Raw genomic sequence first — 20913 nt, 5'->3', positions numbered from 1 at the left:
AGAACACTTGAAACAGAAGAAAAAAAAAAAAGACACCATCAAGGTTCGAGGCAAAAGAACCAACAGGAACTGAAGAACAAGACCTCCTTGAAAGCAGAGCTTTAGTTTTAATTGCATATCTTTTGCAGCACAGAAGAAGAGAGAATTTGAAACGGGACACAGAGCTATGATTGCATGGGCATTTGCTAAGTAGGTCTGTGTATTCAGTTGCACAGAATAATAAAAAAAAAAAGCTCAAGAGATAAGCACTTCAGCCTGCCTAAGGCTTGGACACCTTCCCAGAATTCAGGTCATAAGCAAAGACTCTCATAAGCAATGGAGGGTGCCAGAGCAAACACTTCCATGCAACTGGTCTGTGTTTGCCTGTCTAGCCAGAAGTTAAACGATGCACTTTATTTTCTTTTTTTAACTGGCAAACAAGCAATACAAAAGTGCAGTTAGTGGACAGCAGCTTTACAAATATCTCTCACTTTCACACAGTATCATTGGATGTCAACATCCAAGTTTTAAATACTGCTATGCTATACATAAGGTACTCTGTTGGGTTAACTCAAAGGAAAAAAAGTCCTGCTTTCTACACTTCCTTTCCAACAAGTTCTGCAGAGGACAGCCAAAGCACCCTGAAGGCTGCTGGAGAAAAGCAGCTGGGTTCCAGCCTAGCCGTACTCTGATAACAGGCACTCCAAGGTCTCTGTGAAAGCCCATCTAAGCTCTGAAGAATATTCCTTACATCCTTCAAATATAGTCAAGGGACTAGCATCAGACAAGGGTTGCTACACTTCAGCATGGGCAAATATTTTAACAACCTGTCCATTATCAGCAACAATCTTCAAGCATCACAGACAAGCAGTCAAAATGAGGGATTTACAGTTAATAATTACCCAACATATCGTTATTTATGAACAGGCTTGCTTAGTAAACGTCTGGTTAGTGGTATTAGTAAATACCATTTGAAAAGTATTTGTGTGCAATGAGTGTTGGTTGTTTTTTTTTTGTGACCTCTTCAGGCATCACAGCCATGAAGACAGAGATTTCAAAGAACAAAATAATAAAGGTTGAAATGATGGTATCAGCTCAAAGCCAGTCCAGCCAGTCCTGAGAGGGAAAGAAAACAAAACAGGCAGTGGAGGAAAAGATGACAAAAAACAAAACCACACCACCACCACACCTTTCCCCATATATAAGCTGGTCTCGTACACGCTGCTGTTTGTGTAGAACAGGCTCAGGGTTCCCACCACATCAGGTCACCATTTGACTTCCCTGCACCCCTTCAGAGCTCTCACCAAACCACCACCTCCATCCAGACACCAGCCCGGATGAGGCTGATGGCCCACAGCGTCCAGTTTCCAGACAAACCTCCACTCCAGTTGCCAGCAGGAGCTCCCAAAGCCACTCTTCTGGCTGCTGCTCAGCTCCTAGGCCTCCTCTCACCACACAGACAGGGCCCCGCGTCCTGCCTGCTCGGCTCTCTGCACCGCTAGCCCAACCTATACAACCGGCTCCATCCTTCGCCCACCCATGGGTCTCACCCCAGGCAGCTCGCTCTCACAGCACACCAGAGCCCTCCAAAGAGCAGGGAGAGCAGCCTTTCCCTCAAAGCCATGGCAGCACATCCCCTGCCGGCCTCTCCCTTCGTTGATGTTGGCAGGATGCACGGGGCTCAGGGCAAGAGGCCCTGTGAGGGGAGGCTGCGCCGGGCAGCCACGGGCGGGCTCCAGGCTGCATCCCCTCTGCTCACATTGTCCCCTTTGCCCAGAGCGGGTGTTTTAACTCTTCACATCGTCACTGCACCGAGTAGAGCTTTGAACCAGGACAAGGAAGAAGGAAAAGACAAAGGCCAGACCATTTCCCCCGGTGTCCTCGCCCTGACCGGGACACGCTGTCTGTCCCCACAGGCTAGACACTCACGTGCTCTTCCAGCCTGATGGCTGATGATGATCCTTGCCCCATTTCTCAGCTCTCAATAAAACACCAGGGCCTTCACAATTAAATTCATCTATGGGGCTGAGTTCAGAGACTATTAAGAAAGAGACTGCCTTCAAACTGCCAAATGTTCTCATGTCTCAGCGGTGTCAGTCAGGGCTTGGTCCTTCTGTTCCTGCCGGTGTCACCCAGTCCGCTGGTAGCAGTCCGTACTTGCTCCCTGTTTGTTTTAACAAAGTACCTGGGGCAGACTCATGCATTTGTCAAAGAAAGATCTAAGAGAACAAGGAAGGGAGGGAACATCTCATGTCTCGTACAATAAAAACAACCAAAGTAAGAAACTAGATCTAATCTGTGAAATAATGAGGTATCACTTGGTGTGTTTTTTTAAACTTGGTATTATTCTTACACTGGTAGTATATACAGCTACGATATTTCCCATGATCCTGACAATATTCATGCCTTACTCATTTGAGTCCTGTCCTAGTTTTCATCTTCAGCCTTCCAGGAAAAAAAAATAATGAAAAAACAAGTGGCGATGTTGCCTTACAGCTTGACCAGAAGCTCATCAAGTGATGCTCTCCCTTTTGAGATGAGCAAAATAAATGATTAAACAGTCGGGGTCAACAGGCTCAAATATTGTGTTTAGAGAAAGGCAGAGGTTTACACAGCCAGTCTTCTCCCCTAACAGTGGTCCGACAGGAGAGCAGGACCTCTGGCCCACCGGAGCTTCCTCTTCTCTCCCTGTAGCTTCTTTTTCATTCGCATTTCTCTTACATCTTTCATTCAGGAAAAGATACTTTTTTATTCCTGAAGCAGTAGTGATGTGCCAAAAAGCTGCCAAAAAGCTATATTTATGCTTGTGAAAACACCACTAATTGTCGTGCCATAACCAATAAAGTCCAAAATAAGACAGTAAAATCATGGCACCAAGTTGATTACTGTAATAATTACCACAGGCAGACAGTTTCAGCTGCGTAACTTTTTATGAATTGGCATGAAAACAGATACTGATGATACTTTTGTCAAGCAGATTAAAAAAGCCCTGCCAACCTCCCAGAACTGACAAGCAAGGGAACCTACCTGAAGTTTTCAAAGGCAGAAGAAGACTAGGAGACTCAATTTTCACTAATAGTTTTGTGTTTGCAGTGGGGAAAAAAATAATTGCTAGATACTGAAGTTATTCAAGGTACAGAAGAGCGCTGCGCAATAAAAAGCCACCTTTTGGTGTTGCATAACATTTAAAATGTATTTTAGTACATTTAAAACAGTGCCCTCAACTTTACTCCTTAAATGGATGAACTGGCCTGTAAAACCTGTTATAGGGAACAATTAGGAGAGGATTCCAAAGCCACAGAAAATATGAAGAGCTAGAAATACCCAAATACATTTATTTCTAAAATCAGAAATCTGCAAGGAAATCCATGCTTTACATTGCAATCCTATTTGGTGCCCTACTTCATCACAGACTAAAGCACAAGCCATTTTTTCCCATTCAGTAAATTCTACTGCTTTCTCCTTGCTTACCCCCTTGCAGTATCTCCTATTCATTCAAAACAAACAAACAGACTTTTCTACCTGCTGCTTACCTGAAGCATTTCTACCGAACATCCAGTTAAGAAATCTGCCCCAACGCTCCAAGGCATGTCTTGCCTGTGCCTTCTGCTGAGGCTCTTCCTCTGGGGGATCCCAAAGCACAGCTCCATGAGGCAAGCCAAGCCCAGACAGGGCTTCCCGAGGTCCCACCCTCACTGCCAGCCTCCCCACCTGCACATTCCTGCACCCGCTCTTGCACCAGTGCTGCTCCTCGTGCAACCACACAGAGAGCTGGTTCGAGGAAGGCATTTGGCTTAAAACTAACTTAATTAAGCTAAAGCTGCAGTGAAACCACACCCTCTGCCCGAGTGATGGCAGCCACGCTCTAAAACAACCCGAGACCTGCCACATTTTGGGTGTGTTGTTGAGGTGTTACAGGACACAATCAGCGGAAGTAGGATGAACTGCTCCATGATAATACTTCCATGTTCCATCCTGTGAGACATCATTTGTTCTTCTTGGTTCATGGGGTGAATCTTGGAGACTGGAGAATTGGCAGTACTTAGCACCCTTTACAAAATGCCCCAAAAAAGAAGAGTACCAAGTTTTACTGAAACATTTTGTATATGTACGTTTCAACAAAACTAGAGCTGATAAACTAGAAAGAAAATACTATATAGTGAATTACAGATAACCTGTGCTGACCAGCAGTCAGAGTTGGAAGACTTCTTTGTGCAAATGCATAACAAGCCATAAAACCCTACACGGACTGTGTGAAGAAGAGAGAACAGAACAAGCGCTACCCAGGGAAGTATGTCTTGGTACGTGTTTGAAAGAATGCGGGATCTCATTCTGGCTCAGAGTTTCAGTAGGGCTTTGCCACCATATTTCAATTTTTTTTTGCTTACCTTTTAAGTATTGGCAACAGTCAGGTCAACTTTTGGATTTCTCTAGGAAGGCTGTATCATTTAGCAGCATATACTGACAGGATGGGGAAGATTTAGAAAAGATCTCCAGAAGTACCCAAACAAGCAGTTATTTCCCGAAGTTATTCCCAAAAGTTATTTCCCAAATCCAGGGAAAGGCACTGCATTTCTACTGACTGCACTTACCATGCCGTAACGCTTCATGCCCACAAGATAATGAAATGCTAGTGCTAGTACCAACACTACTACTGTAATAATCCTTAAAATAATTAATGTCACTCTGCTGCCTTTTGTTTCTGCCACAGTTACCACCAAATGTGAAACACCTGCAGAAGATGTTTGTTTTTCTCCTGTATCTTCCATATCCATCTCTCAAGATGAAAACATATTGGTTATTACTTGTATGAGCGAGATGTTAAATCCAGACATACATCATGGAGCACCTATCCTAAGTTCCTCCTGTAATGTTTTCACAACTGGATAGTGCAGTAAAAGCTGTGTGACATATTACAAGATTTTTCTGCCAGTAGCCATAAAAGCCTAGCTAAAACCAAGCTCATTTTAACAAAGATCCCTGATTAAATTTTGAGGCAGGGGGGAAGGAGTCTCATACTAGCATCTTTAAGCATGGGCTTCACCAAGCTGCTTCAGGAGCTATTTTGAGTTATGAATAACAAAGGAGTTTGACATCAACTTCGGCTCTTACAGGAAAAATCACCGGGTGTATGATTTTATATATGTATAATATACATTAGAAATACCAGGCTATTTCTATTTTCACAGAACATGTCATTTTACCATCTTAAGAGGCAAACGCCTACTTCACTAAAGGCCTATTATCTTCACAGCTCAAAACTGCATCTTCATCTTCCAGTGGTAACCGGAACTTCAAAAACGCCTCGGGGAAGAAATCACCAAATCATTAAAATCAAATATGCTTTGAAGAATACTTGGGGTCTGTTTTAGTGGGTGGGGAAAGATGTTGCTTTTGATTATTTTTTTTAATTAAATCAGCTGTGAGTTTTAAAGTTCAGAGCACCAGAAACTGCTTTGAAGTTTCACTGCACGTAATATCCACCTTTTAGCACAGTAGAAACAATCATGTTCGCCCATCTTGAGATAAGCTTCGTATCATGTGAACATGTAACCGAATCAAAAGCAGCTGTCAACTTAGACAAACCCACCAACTCTCTCCATAAAACAAAATAACCCATGACATAATTAATCATATCTAATTATACTGTAATAAATATATTTCCCTAACTAGGCGGACACACGCTATAAGCAGAGGGCAACTAGAAAGCGACTAAAGGCATTTTGTAATTTCTGTTCCATTGCAATGACTTGTGACTTACTTAAAACCTTTGCTATTCCTACCACGGCACATCTTAACACCTCTCAGTCTTGGGAGAAACAATGGAACAACAGGCTGGGTATCTGAAATGCCAGAAGTCTTCCTATGATCACCACGTTAAAGGTCTTTGCCAAAACAGTCCGGCAAGCCAAAGCCCGGCAAGAGGAATGACCTGTTTCAGGGTAACCCATTATGGGGAGAAAATCAAGTTTTCCCTAGAATTCAACTCAGCAGGAGCAATGCTCCTGCGCAGAGGCTTTCATGCCCACTGTTGCCATTAGGACACCCAGCCATGGCAGCTGGAGAACAAACCAAAGACTCCCAACGGGAGTGAGCCAAAACAACAGGGTGCTGCCAACAACTTCATCGACTGAAAACCCAGTTCACGAATTCATCCTGGGCACAGGTGAGCACAAAGCATTTTGTGACAAAGCATGGGATTAGCCTCCCAAGGAAGCTCATTGTGATTCTGTGATCAAAGAGAAGTCAAACTGACTTGCACTGCACCACCTGCTATGTTTCACAAGAACTTGCTTGATTTTCTGACAGCTGGGCATTTCTATGTGGTCATTGTTTAACAGACAACTTAATTCCCAATCAGAACTTGAGAAAGGTGTATTGCAGGCATTATTTTCTCTGTATGTTATAACAAACCTGCTGTCACAATACCAAGGCAACCACAAATGCCCTGTGATTTAACAAACAAAAGAGAAAATCCTGATGCAGTGTGCTCTTTGAGCGTCCAAGCCACTTTCTATTTGACATCCAATGACTTAAGAAGTGTCAGTAGTTTTCCTCTGTGCCTAAATATCTGGAGTTTAGTTAGGATAACTTGCATGCTGTATCAGGCTTAAGATGGGCGGAACTGCCTATACCATGTGCTGGCTAATTAGCACCAAACCTAATCCAGAATTTAAGGTCTCACCATGCTAAGTACATCAGCTGTCTGCTTCGTTTTACAGAAAATCAAGAATTCAGAACCAGGGTGACAAAAAACCTGAGATCCCACAGCGAAATCCACCTCGAGAAGCCCCCTTGCACACAGGCTTGATCTAGTGATGAGGGCATTCTCTTGATTTTTTCTATTTTTTAATAGCACACTGTTTTCGCAAGAAAAAAAATTAAACTACAGTACAGAATATAAAATCTTGTAGAAAATATTTTCTTTAGTTCACTTTAATTAAAAAACGGTGGTTTTAGATAAGTTGTATTTTATTTTGCCAATAGTATTCTCTTCGAAAAGCTGTAACGTACCTCCTACACAAATCAGGGACCAGCAAAAGTTCAGAAGAGTGGATGACATGGTCAGCTGAACACTAATACCGTTTTTCAAATTCTATGAAAACAAACTTGTTCCCATGAAGGCCAAATCAGACCCAAAGCAATACTTAACAGATGAGATAGGGAATGTTGAGAGAAGGTATTTAGATTTGTCAGCAATGCTGGTACAAACCACAGCAGTGCAAGTAAGTCTCAGACTAAAGGGAAAAGGGAAAGTAGGTTGTACCCAAAAGAATAAAACAGGTTTTCACATGGCCAGGACCTTGAAGAAAGAAAAAAAAATAAAGATCAGTGCATTATGTAGAGGAATAATTCTTTTTATACTGTCAGTCATGAAGCCCTAAGAAAGAAACTTAGGCAAGGCAATTCTTTCTTTATGTAATTCATTCAACTTTAGATTCAGTGGGAATAGAAAAATGCAGTTGTGGTATCTCCTCACACTGCCATATGTACGTAAGTTAGTCTCTTACCACTTTGCTGAATCAAACGATAGCTAAAGCAATACAATGGTATTCTAAGAGTCACTTTCCCATGGAAATAACTAAATCGTATTAGGAAACATAAAAAGGCGGTCCAGTCTTTGAACTCTGCAATGGTCCAACTCCATGGGAATACCTTTTCTAGCTACTGTGAATCCATCCTCTCCTATCCCGAGATCCGCTTATCACGATCTGTAACAGCAGTTAAATGTTTTTCATTACATAAAGAGTTGATTAAGGCTCCTGTCATTAGTCATCACTCCACACCGCATATTCTTCGAATGGAAAAAAGGTGTGCTCTGAAGTCAAGAAATGGAAGACCCCTGAATTCCAAGTTAAATATCTGGGTTATTTTAACCTGGCCTGCTAACTCATGCAAGAACTACAAACTGTCCTTTCCATTACATTTCACATCCAGATCCACTCACAAAGCCTTATATTTTTAAACACAGAAAACAAGGTTTGAGTTACAAGGGTACAGTTCACGTAGGAAAAGCAATGCAGTGCTAAGTAAAACGCCACGCAAGCTGGAAGCATCATGACAAGAGGAAGATTTCTTTAATGAAAGATTAAGTTCTCATTTCTAAGTTCTCTTCTGTGGATTACATGGCAGTCTGACCACTGCTCACACCAGGCTGCCTGCACAAGCGATGCCCCCATGACCGTGAGTTTGGTGTTCTTCCCGTGCCAGCCTTTGCATACGTGATGCAGCAGCCGCTGCGAGCAAGAACTTTTGATTAAATTGTCCATTTGCCCCAATTTGCTTTCAGCAGCAGGTAAGCATTTCTATTTATCATCCTGCAACAAACAGAGTGAGTCTTTCAGGCAAAAGTCTCCTTTCTCCCCCACTCCTTAGCCATCAAATATGAACGCAATGCCCATCTCCAGCCTCCAGCTGCAAGGGTGAAACTGCCAGGTCCACACTTCATGGAGGATTTCAACAGTTTTGGCGAGCACCACCCATGTTAACATGTTGCCCCTGTGCTGTATCACAAAAGAAAAATTTATCATTAACTTCATAAAGTGTAGCAAGAGACATACCTGTCTACGGCTATGCTACAGAATCCTTGCACATATCAATAATAACCTATTAAAAAATCAAAATATAATAGTTCAAATTACATCTGTCACAAAAAAAGTTCTGCTGACTTATGCTGATTTCAATGGCATTGGGCTTTGACCTTCCTCATTTCAGGCACTGGACAAACAACGCAGGTCACTTCTCCCATCACACAACACACAACCACCACACTTTTACTCTTTTAAGCAAAGCCAAAGAATATGGCAGCTTCTGAATATATAAGCACTGGGTCACGCTGGAATCCCTAGCGTAGTTGCTAGAGTTCACACAGCTTTTCCAGATGCTTCTCAGATGAACCACAAAGATACTTTGCAATTAAGTGATTAGCTCAGAACAAAAAGACTTCACAATCTCAGCTGCTGTATCTATAAGCAAACCCACTAAATCAAGCCACCGGTGGACCAAACAGCAAGGTCAGCATGTTTTGCTCTCGGTGAGCAGAATTCTTCAGCAGAGAGGAAGCCAGTAAAAAGAAATAATAATAAAAAATTAAACTTCTAAACCAAACTCTTCCAAGCTGGCAGGCTAGTGTGATCCTAAGCACAACTATCTATAGGAAGTGACTGAGAGGAAGGTCTCTACAATAAAGGTTATGATCCATCAATAAAGGTGTTAAGCTACTTTTGCAGCATTAGCAAATGCCATCTGTCCCAAACTTGTCTTCAAAAGGGACAAGCCAAATCGTGACACCCTCTGCTTCACTGGAAATAAGATTAAGCACTTACTTAGTTATTAAGCAACGTATCATCCCCAGCCAGAGCAGAATTTGATCTTCAGTTTTTGTTGTTACTAATCTGGCTTTAAAGAGGCCACATTGATCGGGTACTGCAAATAGAAACCAGGGGGGCTGTATTATGGGGAAATGTACAGCACGGTCAGACCGTGCACCCAAGTACTTGAACACACCTAGGATCGAGCACAAGAAAAGCAACCCTAACTGTGGACAACAGGGACGACTATAAAAGATTACAGACAATAAACTTACTTTGCAATTTGCCCCTGAACAGAGAGCCAATGATTTTCTACTCTCTTACTATATATAATGTCTGAAAGAAATGCACCTGCAAACACCATTTTTCACAATTACTTAGTCTGCAGTCGTCAGCATTTGCTATGTGAAGAGCAAGACCAAGCAGTGAATAACACCACGCGGTCAGCACTCCCAGGTAAGCAACGCTGCCACTTGAGGCTTCCTCTAAGAGGCAGAGGAACCACTGCTGCTTTTACTATTATTTTCAGCACAGCACACATTCCTCTGTGCAAGGGAACACAAATTCCTCTCCAGCACACACACGGATGAATAACTAGAAAATGATCTTAATTGCTATATAAATCACATGTGGCTACTTTACATAGCCAAATGTACGTCCACATAGGAAGTGCTCTCCTCAAAACTGTCTGCAGTATTTCATCAACCTTGCAGAAGAGCGAGTACGCCAAAGAAAAACAAAATGAAAGGAGCAATTACTCATCCCGAGTCAATTCATACCTGCCTACAGAAGTGTGCGTGCTTTATTACAGGCACCCAAGCAAATACAAAGCCATGACAATGGTGCAGTTAGGCAAGTGCTGTGCTGAGACTGGACTGGATGAAAGCACGCTGGGCTAGCTTTAGTCACACCAGGGCGTTCCCCTGAAGTCCGTGGGATACGCTGGTTTTAAGACCTTTCCTGAAGGTTGGTCTCAAAAGGTACAGAACCGTCTCTGTGTGTGTAGAAATATAAAATATGTATTATGTGTGTATATATTATATATATCATATACTATACATTATAAATATTACATATTTTATAATAAATATATTAAATAGTAAGTGCTGTTTGTATGTAAATATATCTATACATATTTTAAAACACCATTATGTCTACCCGGGAGGAAAAGTGCAGCATGCATTGAACAGTCCTGGCCTGATGGGCACATCCTGCTGAAGTCAGCGGAGACTCAGCTGCCTGTCAGTAAGGGGAGAGTTTAACTACGGAGATTTGTCACTCTGATTTATCTCTTCCTGACACTTACGTTGCTTGGCTTGGTTCACAAGTATATTGTCACTGGCAAATGCTGCATTACAGATCTATTGCTTCATCTGAAATCCTCTGTTAATCGGTTTACTCAGAGCTGTTAATCCAACACTGGTGCCACTGCCATTTTACACAAGTGACAAAATGCAGTATCCAGTTTTACTTCATCTACTCTTCATATTTTTGCTCTTGCAGTGGCTAAATATTAGCCACTAAGTACCTCTTTGGTTATTCTGATATTTTTCTTATACACAGGTCTACAGCTGAAATAAAAAGTTACAAAAACGAGGTACCAAATCTTCTCTTTCCTTCCTTAAATAACTGCTGGTTGTTTTGTTTTTAATCTACTTACTGTATTCAGATGATCCTGAGCTCAGTTGCTCTGCAGAGCATTTCCCTGCATTCACCAGACTCCCCAATTTAAACAAAATTCCTTGCATCTTGCGCATCCATTCATATGTCTAAACAAGCCGAAATCTAAATATTCCGGGCCATAAGGTATACAGGTCCCCATACTTCCTGACGTCAGTGGAAGTTCAAAGCTCCAGCAGTTCTGCTCTTAAATAAAGCCTCAGTTTTAACCCAAACTCAATTACATTTCTGAAACTTGAATCTCCAAGCATCCATACGTAGCTGCTGCCCTCCAAAACTCTGGTGAATCACAGGCTTTTTTTCCCCAAAGACATTGACAAAAAATTCTCATGTTTATCTGGTGATATTCAAATGAATGTCAGCAACTAAGCTGGCAGCAGATTGCTGGTGCTCCAAAACCTTATGTTGGCAGAGAAGAAACTGCTTGAGATGTGCCTAATACAGTGTTAATACAACAGACTGAAAAAAAAAGTGAAAAGAGCCACCTAGCCTGAACAATACCTGCTGGTGTTACTGTACAGGGGACACTGAAATTCCTCAACTCGTGAGATGTTTCAGTGACTTTAACTCCTCCGGGGACAGTACAGCACGTCAAGCCATCTCTCCTAAACTTGTATCTTAATTTTTGTGTTAGCAGTTCACAGGAACAAAACAGGGACTGTGAGTTTACTCTGACAGTGACGTAGCCTTAAAGCAGACACAATCTCTACCCTGCTCATTCCTCCCAGCCTTAACTTTCAAGTATTTTAGCTGCGACAATGTTTATCCCATAATATCCACTGACTGCCAAACGGATTAAAAAAATAAGAAGAATGAAACACATTACTGGATATTTTTAGCTTTATTTTTTAAATAAGCTTCATGACTACGCGTCAAACACAACCCCAACCTTTTTGGCTCCGAACAAAGCCTATAATTAGAAAGCTCGTTTGTTCTGGTCGTCAGGAGAGCCATTTTCCCTGGGGAATGCTACAGAAAGGAAACCCAGAAAGAGTTGTAATGGCCAAACAAGATGAAACGTATTAATAATGGACATCGGTAACACAAAACTATCCTAACTGCATTTGAGCAGTTACAAACAGCATTTAACCGATTTCTTCCAAAATAGCATGCTTTTGCCTCTATTCTTCTCAATGAAATGCCTCAAGCCATTGTGCAACTTCACATAGGACAGACCTAAAAAAGGGGTTTCTGGACCCAGAAGTTGGCCTAGTTTTTCACACGGACACAAGCTCACCCAGAACAAAACGCAAACCTCCTCATCCGACAGCGGAGTCGCCGTGCTGGGCTCGCAGGGACAGGACTTTCACCCACTGCCTCTTGCTCTCCCTTCACATTCCCTCTGCCTGTTTATATCCAGCTCCCGTTTCCAGCTTTTTTATTAATTTCCTGTCCCATCCTCATCACCACACCTGCAAATCCCACTGAAACACAGACAACTCTGGCAAGGCAGGGGGCAGCGCATTAAAATGAGCAGCACCAGATGTGGGTGCAGGGGAAGGAACCAAGAAGAAGGTATATAAACTGTAAAAACCCAGAGCAGAAAGGGGAAGAGAGAGGAGAAATTGGACTTCAAAAGGGGAAGGACCGGTGCTGAACACGAGGCAAGCAGCATGGTCTGAGGAGCAGGAGGAAAGTGTGCATTTCTGGAAACCGCCATGAGAAGACATTACATTTTTCTTGCAAACGCTTCTAGAGACCTGTCCGAAATGGTGAAAAACACAGCATGACGAACAACAAAGTTTTTCTTTCTTTTTTTTTTTTTTTTTTAAATTAAAGAGGATAGCAGCTTTCAGGGGCCAAACTGTGCATCTCCAAGCTATTTTACATTAGACTTCAAGCAGAGCTCTCATGTTCTGCGTGCAAACCATTCGGGATTCGGATGCCTCAGGATTTGCCCTCTTCTAACAACTGAGGGCCCACGACCTTCACAGCACTGCCTGTTCCCGAAGCAGCGTTTCCCAAAGTGCCATCATGTCCTTTCTCACACGAGTAAGGGCACAGAGCTCTCACCTGGGGTGTCCTCGGGTATTTCTGTGACCTGGATGGAAGACAGGAGCTCAGCATGGCTGGGAACTAACCCAGATGCCCTGGGCAGCGCCTGAAAAGCCCCCAAGCTTCATAAGAAAGGAGGGGAAGTATTGCGAGGACTTGCATCAACACTACTCAAAGTGGGAGAGCATGGGGAACTGGCATGTGGAAGGGAAGTGCCGAAAAGGCAGGCAGGAAGATGCATTTCCCTCCAGCACATGGCAGGGCTTGCAGGGGCAGGCTGAACTGTTTTCACTTTTCCTGAAAGGATGGGGGTGGGTGGGAGGAGAGAAAGGGGTCAGCTTTCAGAAGTTTGCAAAACATCTTCTTTTGGTATTTTTTCTAGAGGGAATGGACCATTTCCAAAGGCCTGATCATACAGAAGCACGGGTCTGATCTTGCTGCAGCCCATGCGCATGGCTAACTTTACCTCACAGGAATAGTCACTAGCAGGTCAAAAACATTTGCAGTTCCTCCTTTCTCATTTAGTAAATGAGTCACTGCAAACATGAAACGGGGCCATGCTGAGCTAATCCAGCCTCCAATGCTTAAATTTACAACAGCCACAGAAGGTACAACAAACCTTAAATAAAACTAAACTTCCAGGGATGCCACAGAGCAACCTGCGCTTTAGGCACTTTGCCCTCAGCTTGAAGTACTGCTTGCTTAATTTTCCTTTCACAAAATTTTCCTGCATCGACCTCATCATTTGTATTAGAAAATTTGTGTTGAGCCTCTTGCCTAATGAACCCCAGATTTCATTTACTTCTTTCCTCCCACACGTTTCACTGGCAGAAGGAAGGGGCAGGGATGGAGTACGTACAAGTCACCTATTGCCAGGGTTACACGTTCAAAGGAGATTTTTATTGGGAAAGGGAAAAAGTCACTTGTATTTGAGGTGATACAGACATGGTAATTCAAGTTTGAGATCAAACCGTTTCAAGTCTGTGTCTTTAACTGGATGAGGCTACAAACATTGGATTCCTAACCCTAATTTGTCCTGGAAACAACGAAAAAAGATTTGAGGAGGTGTGTGAGTCCACTGGACCCACTGAACTGCCAATAAAACAGAATTCAGCAAGAGAGGACAGCAAACAGCACACCTCAGCCCCAAAACACCACGCTGCCTGTCATGATTGTGTCACACCACAATGATTTTCATGCTTCCCTCTTTTCAGAAGTGGTGGAGAGAGAGGAAGAGACAAATCTTTCAACACCCTGCAGAAGATTAGGCTTCTTTGGCAAAGCCCAAAGGCACTATTACAAGATATTTACATCAGAATTGGTATCAATCCACTCATCTTGTCTCAGCTGTAGAAACTGCAGTACGTAAGACCAGCCCACCCCATTAAATGGAAGACGAAAATTTCACAGAGCTACTTAATTTCTTTTTTTCTCTTCTTTTCTTTGGAAATCTTTACGAAACAAGTCCAAAAGCTACCAGCATGTTTTTCCACAGGCACAGCCACAAGATGTAAGTTGTAACCAATTTTTTCCCCTTTTAGAAAAGGGGAAAGAGGGGTATAAGACAGAGAAGGATACAGTAATTGCCACCACTTTGTCTTCTGCAGGAAAAAAGAAAAAAAAAAACAGCCTGCAAAACTTGGTATCTGTGTGGTTGAGAAAGACACAGAAACAATAACTAATAGCTCCCCTCTTTTCTCTTTGCTCAAGGGGACATAGTATGCATTTTTTGACTAAACCTCAAATACAAACCAAAAGTAACATCCTCATACATACAAAGAGCCTTATTATGATTGTTATTGCTGGAAGGGGAAACTCACTCTTACTGGCCACATGACTGTTGAAATCTACATTCAGCATTGTTTGGGGGATTTTTCCTTTCTTCTGTAACTCAGCAGCGCAGCACAACCGGCAATAACTTTATGACTAGAAACATTTAGCTGAGCGTTTCTGACGCTGCGTAGTCAGCAATATGGATGAATTTGTTCCAGGCTACCCAATATGTACTTAAACGCATACCCCGCAGCATCTTACCACAGTATTCTTTTGGGAAACATTACTGGAGCAGAATATCAAATTTTAGTTTTTTCCATCCCCCTTGACTGGGAACGTTAACATCACACACAGCAATTTACGTGTTTGCACAATCCACCGCTTACCTAACTCGTGTTTAGTAAGACAACTTGTGTCACAGCATTACAAAGCAAAGACACGAGTATGTTTTAGGATCTGAACCAAGACCTGGGCCCCATCACATCCCATTGTACAACAACCACACGAAATATGGCAGCAGCTAGCTATCTGTTCGCACAGTAATGAGACACTGTGGTCTTCCTCTACAAGCAGAGGAAACTTTACTGCAGCCTTTTAATAATTAGTGTGGACTTATAAGAAGGATGGAGAAAGACTTTTTACAAGGGCTAATGGTTTTAAACTAAAAGAGGGGAGATTTAGATCAGATTTTAGGAAGGAACTCTTCCCTCAGAGGGTGGTGAGGCCCTGGCACAGGCTGCCCAGAGCAGCTGTGCATGCCCCATCCCTTGGAGGTGCTCAAGGCCAGGCTGGATAGGGCTTTGGGCAACCTGGTCTGGTGGGAGGTGTCCCTGCCCATGGCAGGGGGTTGGAGCTGGGTGGGCTTTAAGGTCCCTTCCAACCCAAACCATTCTGTGATTCTACATGGGCCAGGTGCTGGCCAACCATGGCCAACCAGATCAGAAGATGGAGTTCAAGGATGCTCCGCAGGACTTGCCAGCTTCCAGTCACCGGGATTCACAGGAAGCTGAAAATCAAAATGGATGAGAAAGAGACGGCCTCGAGGAAGGCTGCAGTGAGAAACGTCCTGGGGAGGCAGCACCAATCTGGTAAAGCTCTGGCCCCAGTCTGTTTGCACAAGGCGCCCGGCTCAGGTGTAGGCAGAGGGTGTGCCCAGGCTCTCTGCCAAACTCTGCAAAGGGAACTAAAGCTCAAGAAAGCTCCGTGCACTTCCTTGAATGGGAGCAAGAGTTTCCTGGGGGCTGGCCAGAGGGCTTAAGTTTTAAGCAAATCACAAATGGGGAATAAGTCGGAGAACCTCGGAGAAACAAAAACTAAGGTCGGCTTTCTGCAGCACAACATAACCTAGAGGAAGGGCTGGGGGCAACAAAGAGTCTTGACAAGCCCCACGGGTTGACCAGAGGGAACCAAGCTATCCAGGCTTATGCAAGGAAGTTTATAACGAAGTCTCCATGGTTGTAGACCAATACAGTGAGGAAAACAAACACGGAGTTTGTACAGGGAAATAAATGCCGATCAGACAGAGGTCACAGCCCGCGGTAGGAGCAGGGGAAGGAGTGCCAGCATACAGAGCACTGGCTAGATAGCTTGCAGTTTCTAAACACCAAGCCCATCTCCAGAACGGGATCCTGTGCTTGGGGAAGAGAAAAGTGAGAGGGGCCGGGCTGTTTTAGCTACAGAAGCACCAGGTTTACCCCAGCTGGTTTCGCTACCGCTCCCTGACAGGAGCCCGACCCATTTTGTGCTCCTGAAGCGAGTTCTGCTCCTGCCCAGCGCACCAGCAGCTCACCCCGCCTGCAGCCCTACAGGTCCTCCCCTACAGTTTCAACACCGACCACGGAAAAGTTCCGAAGTTTTTTTTTGTTCAGCTTTTAATCACTTCTTCACTTCAAAGACCCCTCGCAGCCCATCTGCGGAGCCCGGACGCTTAAACCGAGACACTCCAACGCGGCGGGGGCCCTTCCCCGCCAGCAGGAGAGGCTGCCAGCCTCCCGAAACCGCCACGGACACGAAGGGAAGGGCAGCTCCGAGCCGCCAGCACGGCGGGCAGGGAAAGGGCCGGCGTTTTCCGCCGCCTCCCGGGGCCGCGGCGGCCACGTGGAGGCTGGAGGCGGCGCGGCGGAGCCCGGCACTTACTTGCGGGGCGGCGCGGGTCTTGCCCGGCGGCCTCCTGAAGAAGGAGGTGCGGGCGGTGAAGAAGAACTCCTCGGACTCCTCCTCCTCCAGGCTGCTGTAGCCGCTGCTCATGCTGCTGCTCCAGGTCATCGGCGGCTGCCGCCGGTACCGCTGCTGGTGGTGGTGCTGGTGCTGGGGCCCGGCGGCGGAGAGCGCCGTGCCGGCCGCCGCATGGGGCCCCGCCGCTGCCGCTCCTCTCCCAGCGCCGCCGGGCCCGGGCAGCAGGAGGAGGAGGAGGAGGAGGAGGAGGAGGAGGAGGAGCCGCCGTGGAGGCCTCTCCCTCCCTTCCTGCAGCACAAGTTTCCGCGGGGCAGCGCCGCTCCGCGCCCCGCCAGCCGGCGACGCCTCCTCCCGGCCGGCCGGCCGGCCCTGCGGCCCCGGGGGGCTCCGCCTGGCCCCGGGGGGCTCCGGCCAGGGCCGGTGCTCGGGGCCGGAGGTTGGGGCCTCAAAGCGGCGAGGCCGGAGTGAGGCGAGAGCCCAGGAGCGGGCTGGAGGCAGCTGAAGCCCCGCCACCATCACCCAAGCTCTTCTCGGCCCCCAGCGTCTTAATCGCAGTGTAATAAACGGAGCTGTGTAATAAATAATTGCTGAATAATTGCCTTTCTTGCTTTATTCCCCTGGTGAAATTTGAGTTCAGACTTTGCAAGCGGTGCTTGAGCAGCGGTAACCCCGAGCGGTGCTGCGGGCGGCGGGGATGGGCCCGCAGACCTTTGGCAGGAGGAATGCATCGCCCCGGGACGCGATGAGGAGCGATGCCTGTGAAGACTCGGCAGAGATGAGATAAGTGTAGGGATGGCAGGAATATCCAGAACCGCGGCTGGAAAACATGTTTAAAAACACAGGAGTTCTGGGACGGTGCAGGGCATAAATAAAGCTCGGTTACTGGCAGGGGGAAGTGGCAGACAATGCCCGAAGGCCACGTCGCTCCGTAATTACCTGTTTCAGGGTTTCTCATATCTTCCATTAATTTATCTAGCGCTGGTCGCTGTCAGAGACAGGATACTGGCTTTAAGGTACGGCTTCCTAAGTCCGCGCAGCTGCCCAAAAAAGCAGGCTTGCCTTTCCTGCAGGCCCTCGGCCCTGAGGTCCCGGTGTCTGCCCTGTGCTGGTGATCCCATGGGGGGACGTGAGTCATGAGCATGGCCCGGAGCGGGGTCTGCAACCGAGGCAGGGCAGGCTGCACCTTTTGGCAGCATTGCAGTCTTGGGTTAGTTTAAACAGGTGTGAAAGTGCGTGTTTGCCAAGCCCTGGTCTGCGCTAGAGCTTCAGCTCCCGTGGCCTCAGCACTTGGCCATGGATGCGGCTGGGATGCCGTCGGCTGACGGCTCCTTTCCCTCTTCCCCTGTCCCCATCTCGCTAGCCCTTCTCAAACTCCTCACCAGCTGCATGCGGCTGATCCTGTCCCTGCTCTCAGTGGGGACAGGGTTAGGTAGGTGCTCTTCCCACACTGTTACGCCATACACATCGATCAAGTCACCTCAGCACCAGCAAAACAACTCACACCCAGCACTAAAAGCAGTTAGTCTGGCTGGGGGTGATGAATCCTTACTTTCTCGTCAGCTTGGATTGGTCTTTGTATTGAGTTTGGCATCTAGCATATTAGAATGTAGCACAGCTTTTAAAAACAACTAATTAAGTTTAACAGTGTAGATGTGAATGTGTCAGATCTTGAGCCTGCTTGTTGGCACTGGAAAGCTCCACGGTATTCAAGATAGCTTTGAGTTGAATGCCAAGTTACTTGAATGCAACTGGTATTAAAATGCTTGCTTTAAACAAATGAGCTTTGTGCTATCTGGCTTGCTGAGACCATACCCATGCCAAAAGGCAGTCCCACTAGGGATCTGCTGGACTTGCCTCTGAACCTGTCCAAAACCCACTGACCCCAGTTTTCGGAGCTTTGGGGTGTAAGGCCCCTAACTATCATCATGATCAAGGTGAAGGTTTTAAGTGAGTTGGGTGCACTGCAGAACGGGATTTCTGTGTTTCCATCTACAAAGGTGTTTTTAAGTGTTATCCACTGGCACACTTGACAGACACCCCAGCAACAAAAGGCATTGTGTGCATAGCCTGTTTGCTTAGCCACCGCCTCAAAACCCATCGTGTGTGGGTGGACCATCGAGCTCGAAAAAAGGGCTGTTGAGACAATAAGCTGCCGCAAGGGAGCTTCAGTCCATCTGTGCAGTATCAGTTGCAAGTCCTGGGCTCCAATTTATATGTTCTCGGGCAGCAGGGCATGACATTCACCTTGTCTGTGAAGTATTGTTTCTGTTGATGACACTGAAAGATTTACAGTGCAGTTTTCTCCAGCTGCAATGAAAACTGATGGGGGAAAAAACATATAAGCTCTTTTTTGATATATCTTCCTGTATGAATTCACTCCTCAAATAGAGCTCAGTTTTTAAGCCTACTAATTTTGACAGCATCCTCTTATTTTTTTTTCAGATGTGACACTGAATCAAAGAATTTATATGAAGGTCCAAGCAGAACCGATGCCTTTCAAATTTGAGTTGCTTGGTGCTTGCAATAATTTATGCAAATCCTATCAAGTATTTGCAAGACCGCTACTTAAAAATTAATTGGTTTCCCTATTCTGCTGTACAGGTATATTTCTTGTAATGAATTTTAAACTAATGTAGGTGTTCTCAGTTTGCAGAACTGTCATTTCAGTATAGTACTTTCTAGTCAGAACTAAAAGACTCAACATACAGAAGCATAAATACGACCCCACAGACTGCATTACTAGGACAGTAATTCAGCTTAATGAAGTTCAGATAAAATCTGCTAATTTATCAGGCCTATGTTTTATTTAGAACAGCACCAACAAGCACAGATTGTCCTCCTAAAGCACAACAATATGTTGTCACTTGATATACTACTGCCTGGGCCACTCTAAACACCACCTACATTATAATCAATGCTATATACCCACTAAAACTTCCTGAAGCTTTAAAAGAAGAAATAAGTCCTCCTTGGGCATTTCCTTTCAGCTTCCATCTCTCCATGGTTACTATCCTTCTACATTGCAGCATGGACTGGGTAGATGTTAAGCATCAAGGCTCTCTAACTGGGGGCTGGAGGGGGCTCTGTCTTCTGCTGGTGGGACTCGAAGGCCATGTAACACCCTGATGCATGGTTACACTTCCCCCACGGATTTTACTGTTCCCAGGCTACTCGGTCCATTTTTTAAGGTCTCTCCCCAGATGAGTACTTTTCCACTTTCTCAAAAGGATTTCTTGATCTTACTTAGGTATGATTCTTCCAAGGCTCTTTGTTTGCTTGTTAGGTGCTGCACGGAAACCTCTAGACTACCAGCCTTGGATTATTTTCCTTCCCCTCTGACAGGCCTCTTAAATAGTCAACCAAAGAAATAACGCTGCACGTTGTGAACAAAGATGGCCAGGTCTCAAGATAAAGTTAGTAAGAAGGTTTCTGAATGCATACTTGTTCTTCAGGAGAATTAATGAAGCATTAGGTAAAAATAATGAAGTTAAAAGCCAAGAAATGTGGCACAGGAGAGAGATTTAAAACACAGACAAGCACTATGAAGCTCTCGATCACTCATTCCAAGAAATAACTCAATTGAGTGAGAAATTAAGCTGGCAATCAGCTACGATATGATCACAAAGGCAGCTGGTAAGAAGATGAAGATGCTTTTTATTGAAATGAACAATGAAGTTCAAGTAGCAAGCAGTGCTACAGATGCACCTGTGAAGAAAACAAGACAAAACGTTTTCTGTTTATTTAACGAAGCTTGGTGACGCAGATTGAATGTCAGAATGTTTTTAAACTCTAGCCCATTCAAGCCACTTGAAAGTGGTGACTCAAGTAATACAACCAAAAATAGTAATGGGCACTCTGTGTTCCAAAACACGATTCATGTGAATAAAATATTAACAAAAAGCAATCACAGGCGAGTATAACCTGAGTGATAAACAATTATTTGTTATGTAAGAGGAAAAACAATATTTAATATCACTACTACATTCAAGGATAAAATTCA

General features: G+C 44.8%; 1 protein-coding gene across 1 annotated transcript in view; it reads right to left on the bottom strand.

Annotated features, from left to right (window-relative positions):
- RASSF3 (Ras association domain family member 3) overlaps positions 1–17137 on the bottom strand; it is a 47358-nt gene extending 30221 nt beyond the window's left edge. Inside the window, exon 1 of the mRNA XM_040552466.1 lies at positions 16875–17137. Coding sequence (XP_040408400.1) covers positions 16875–17003 — 129 coding nt within the window. The 5' untranslated portion in view covers positions 17004–17137. The remainder of the gene's footprint in view (positions 1–16874) is intronic.
- Positions 17138–20913: the final 3776 nt, after the last annotated feature.

Source organism: Cygnus olor, chromosome 1 (genome assembly GCF_009769625.2).
Source record: "Cygnus olor isolate bCygOlo1 chromosome 1, bCygOlo1.pri.v2, whole genome shotgun sequence".
NCBI lineage: Eukaryota > Metazoa > Chordata > Aves > Anseriformes > Anatidae > Cygnus > Cygnus olor.
Note: the sequence above shows the minus strand (reverse complement) of the source record. Positions and strands in the feature narration are given on the sequence as shown.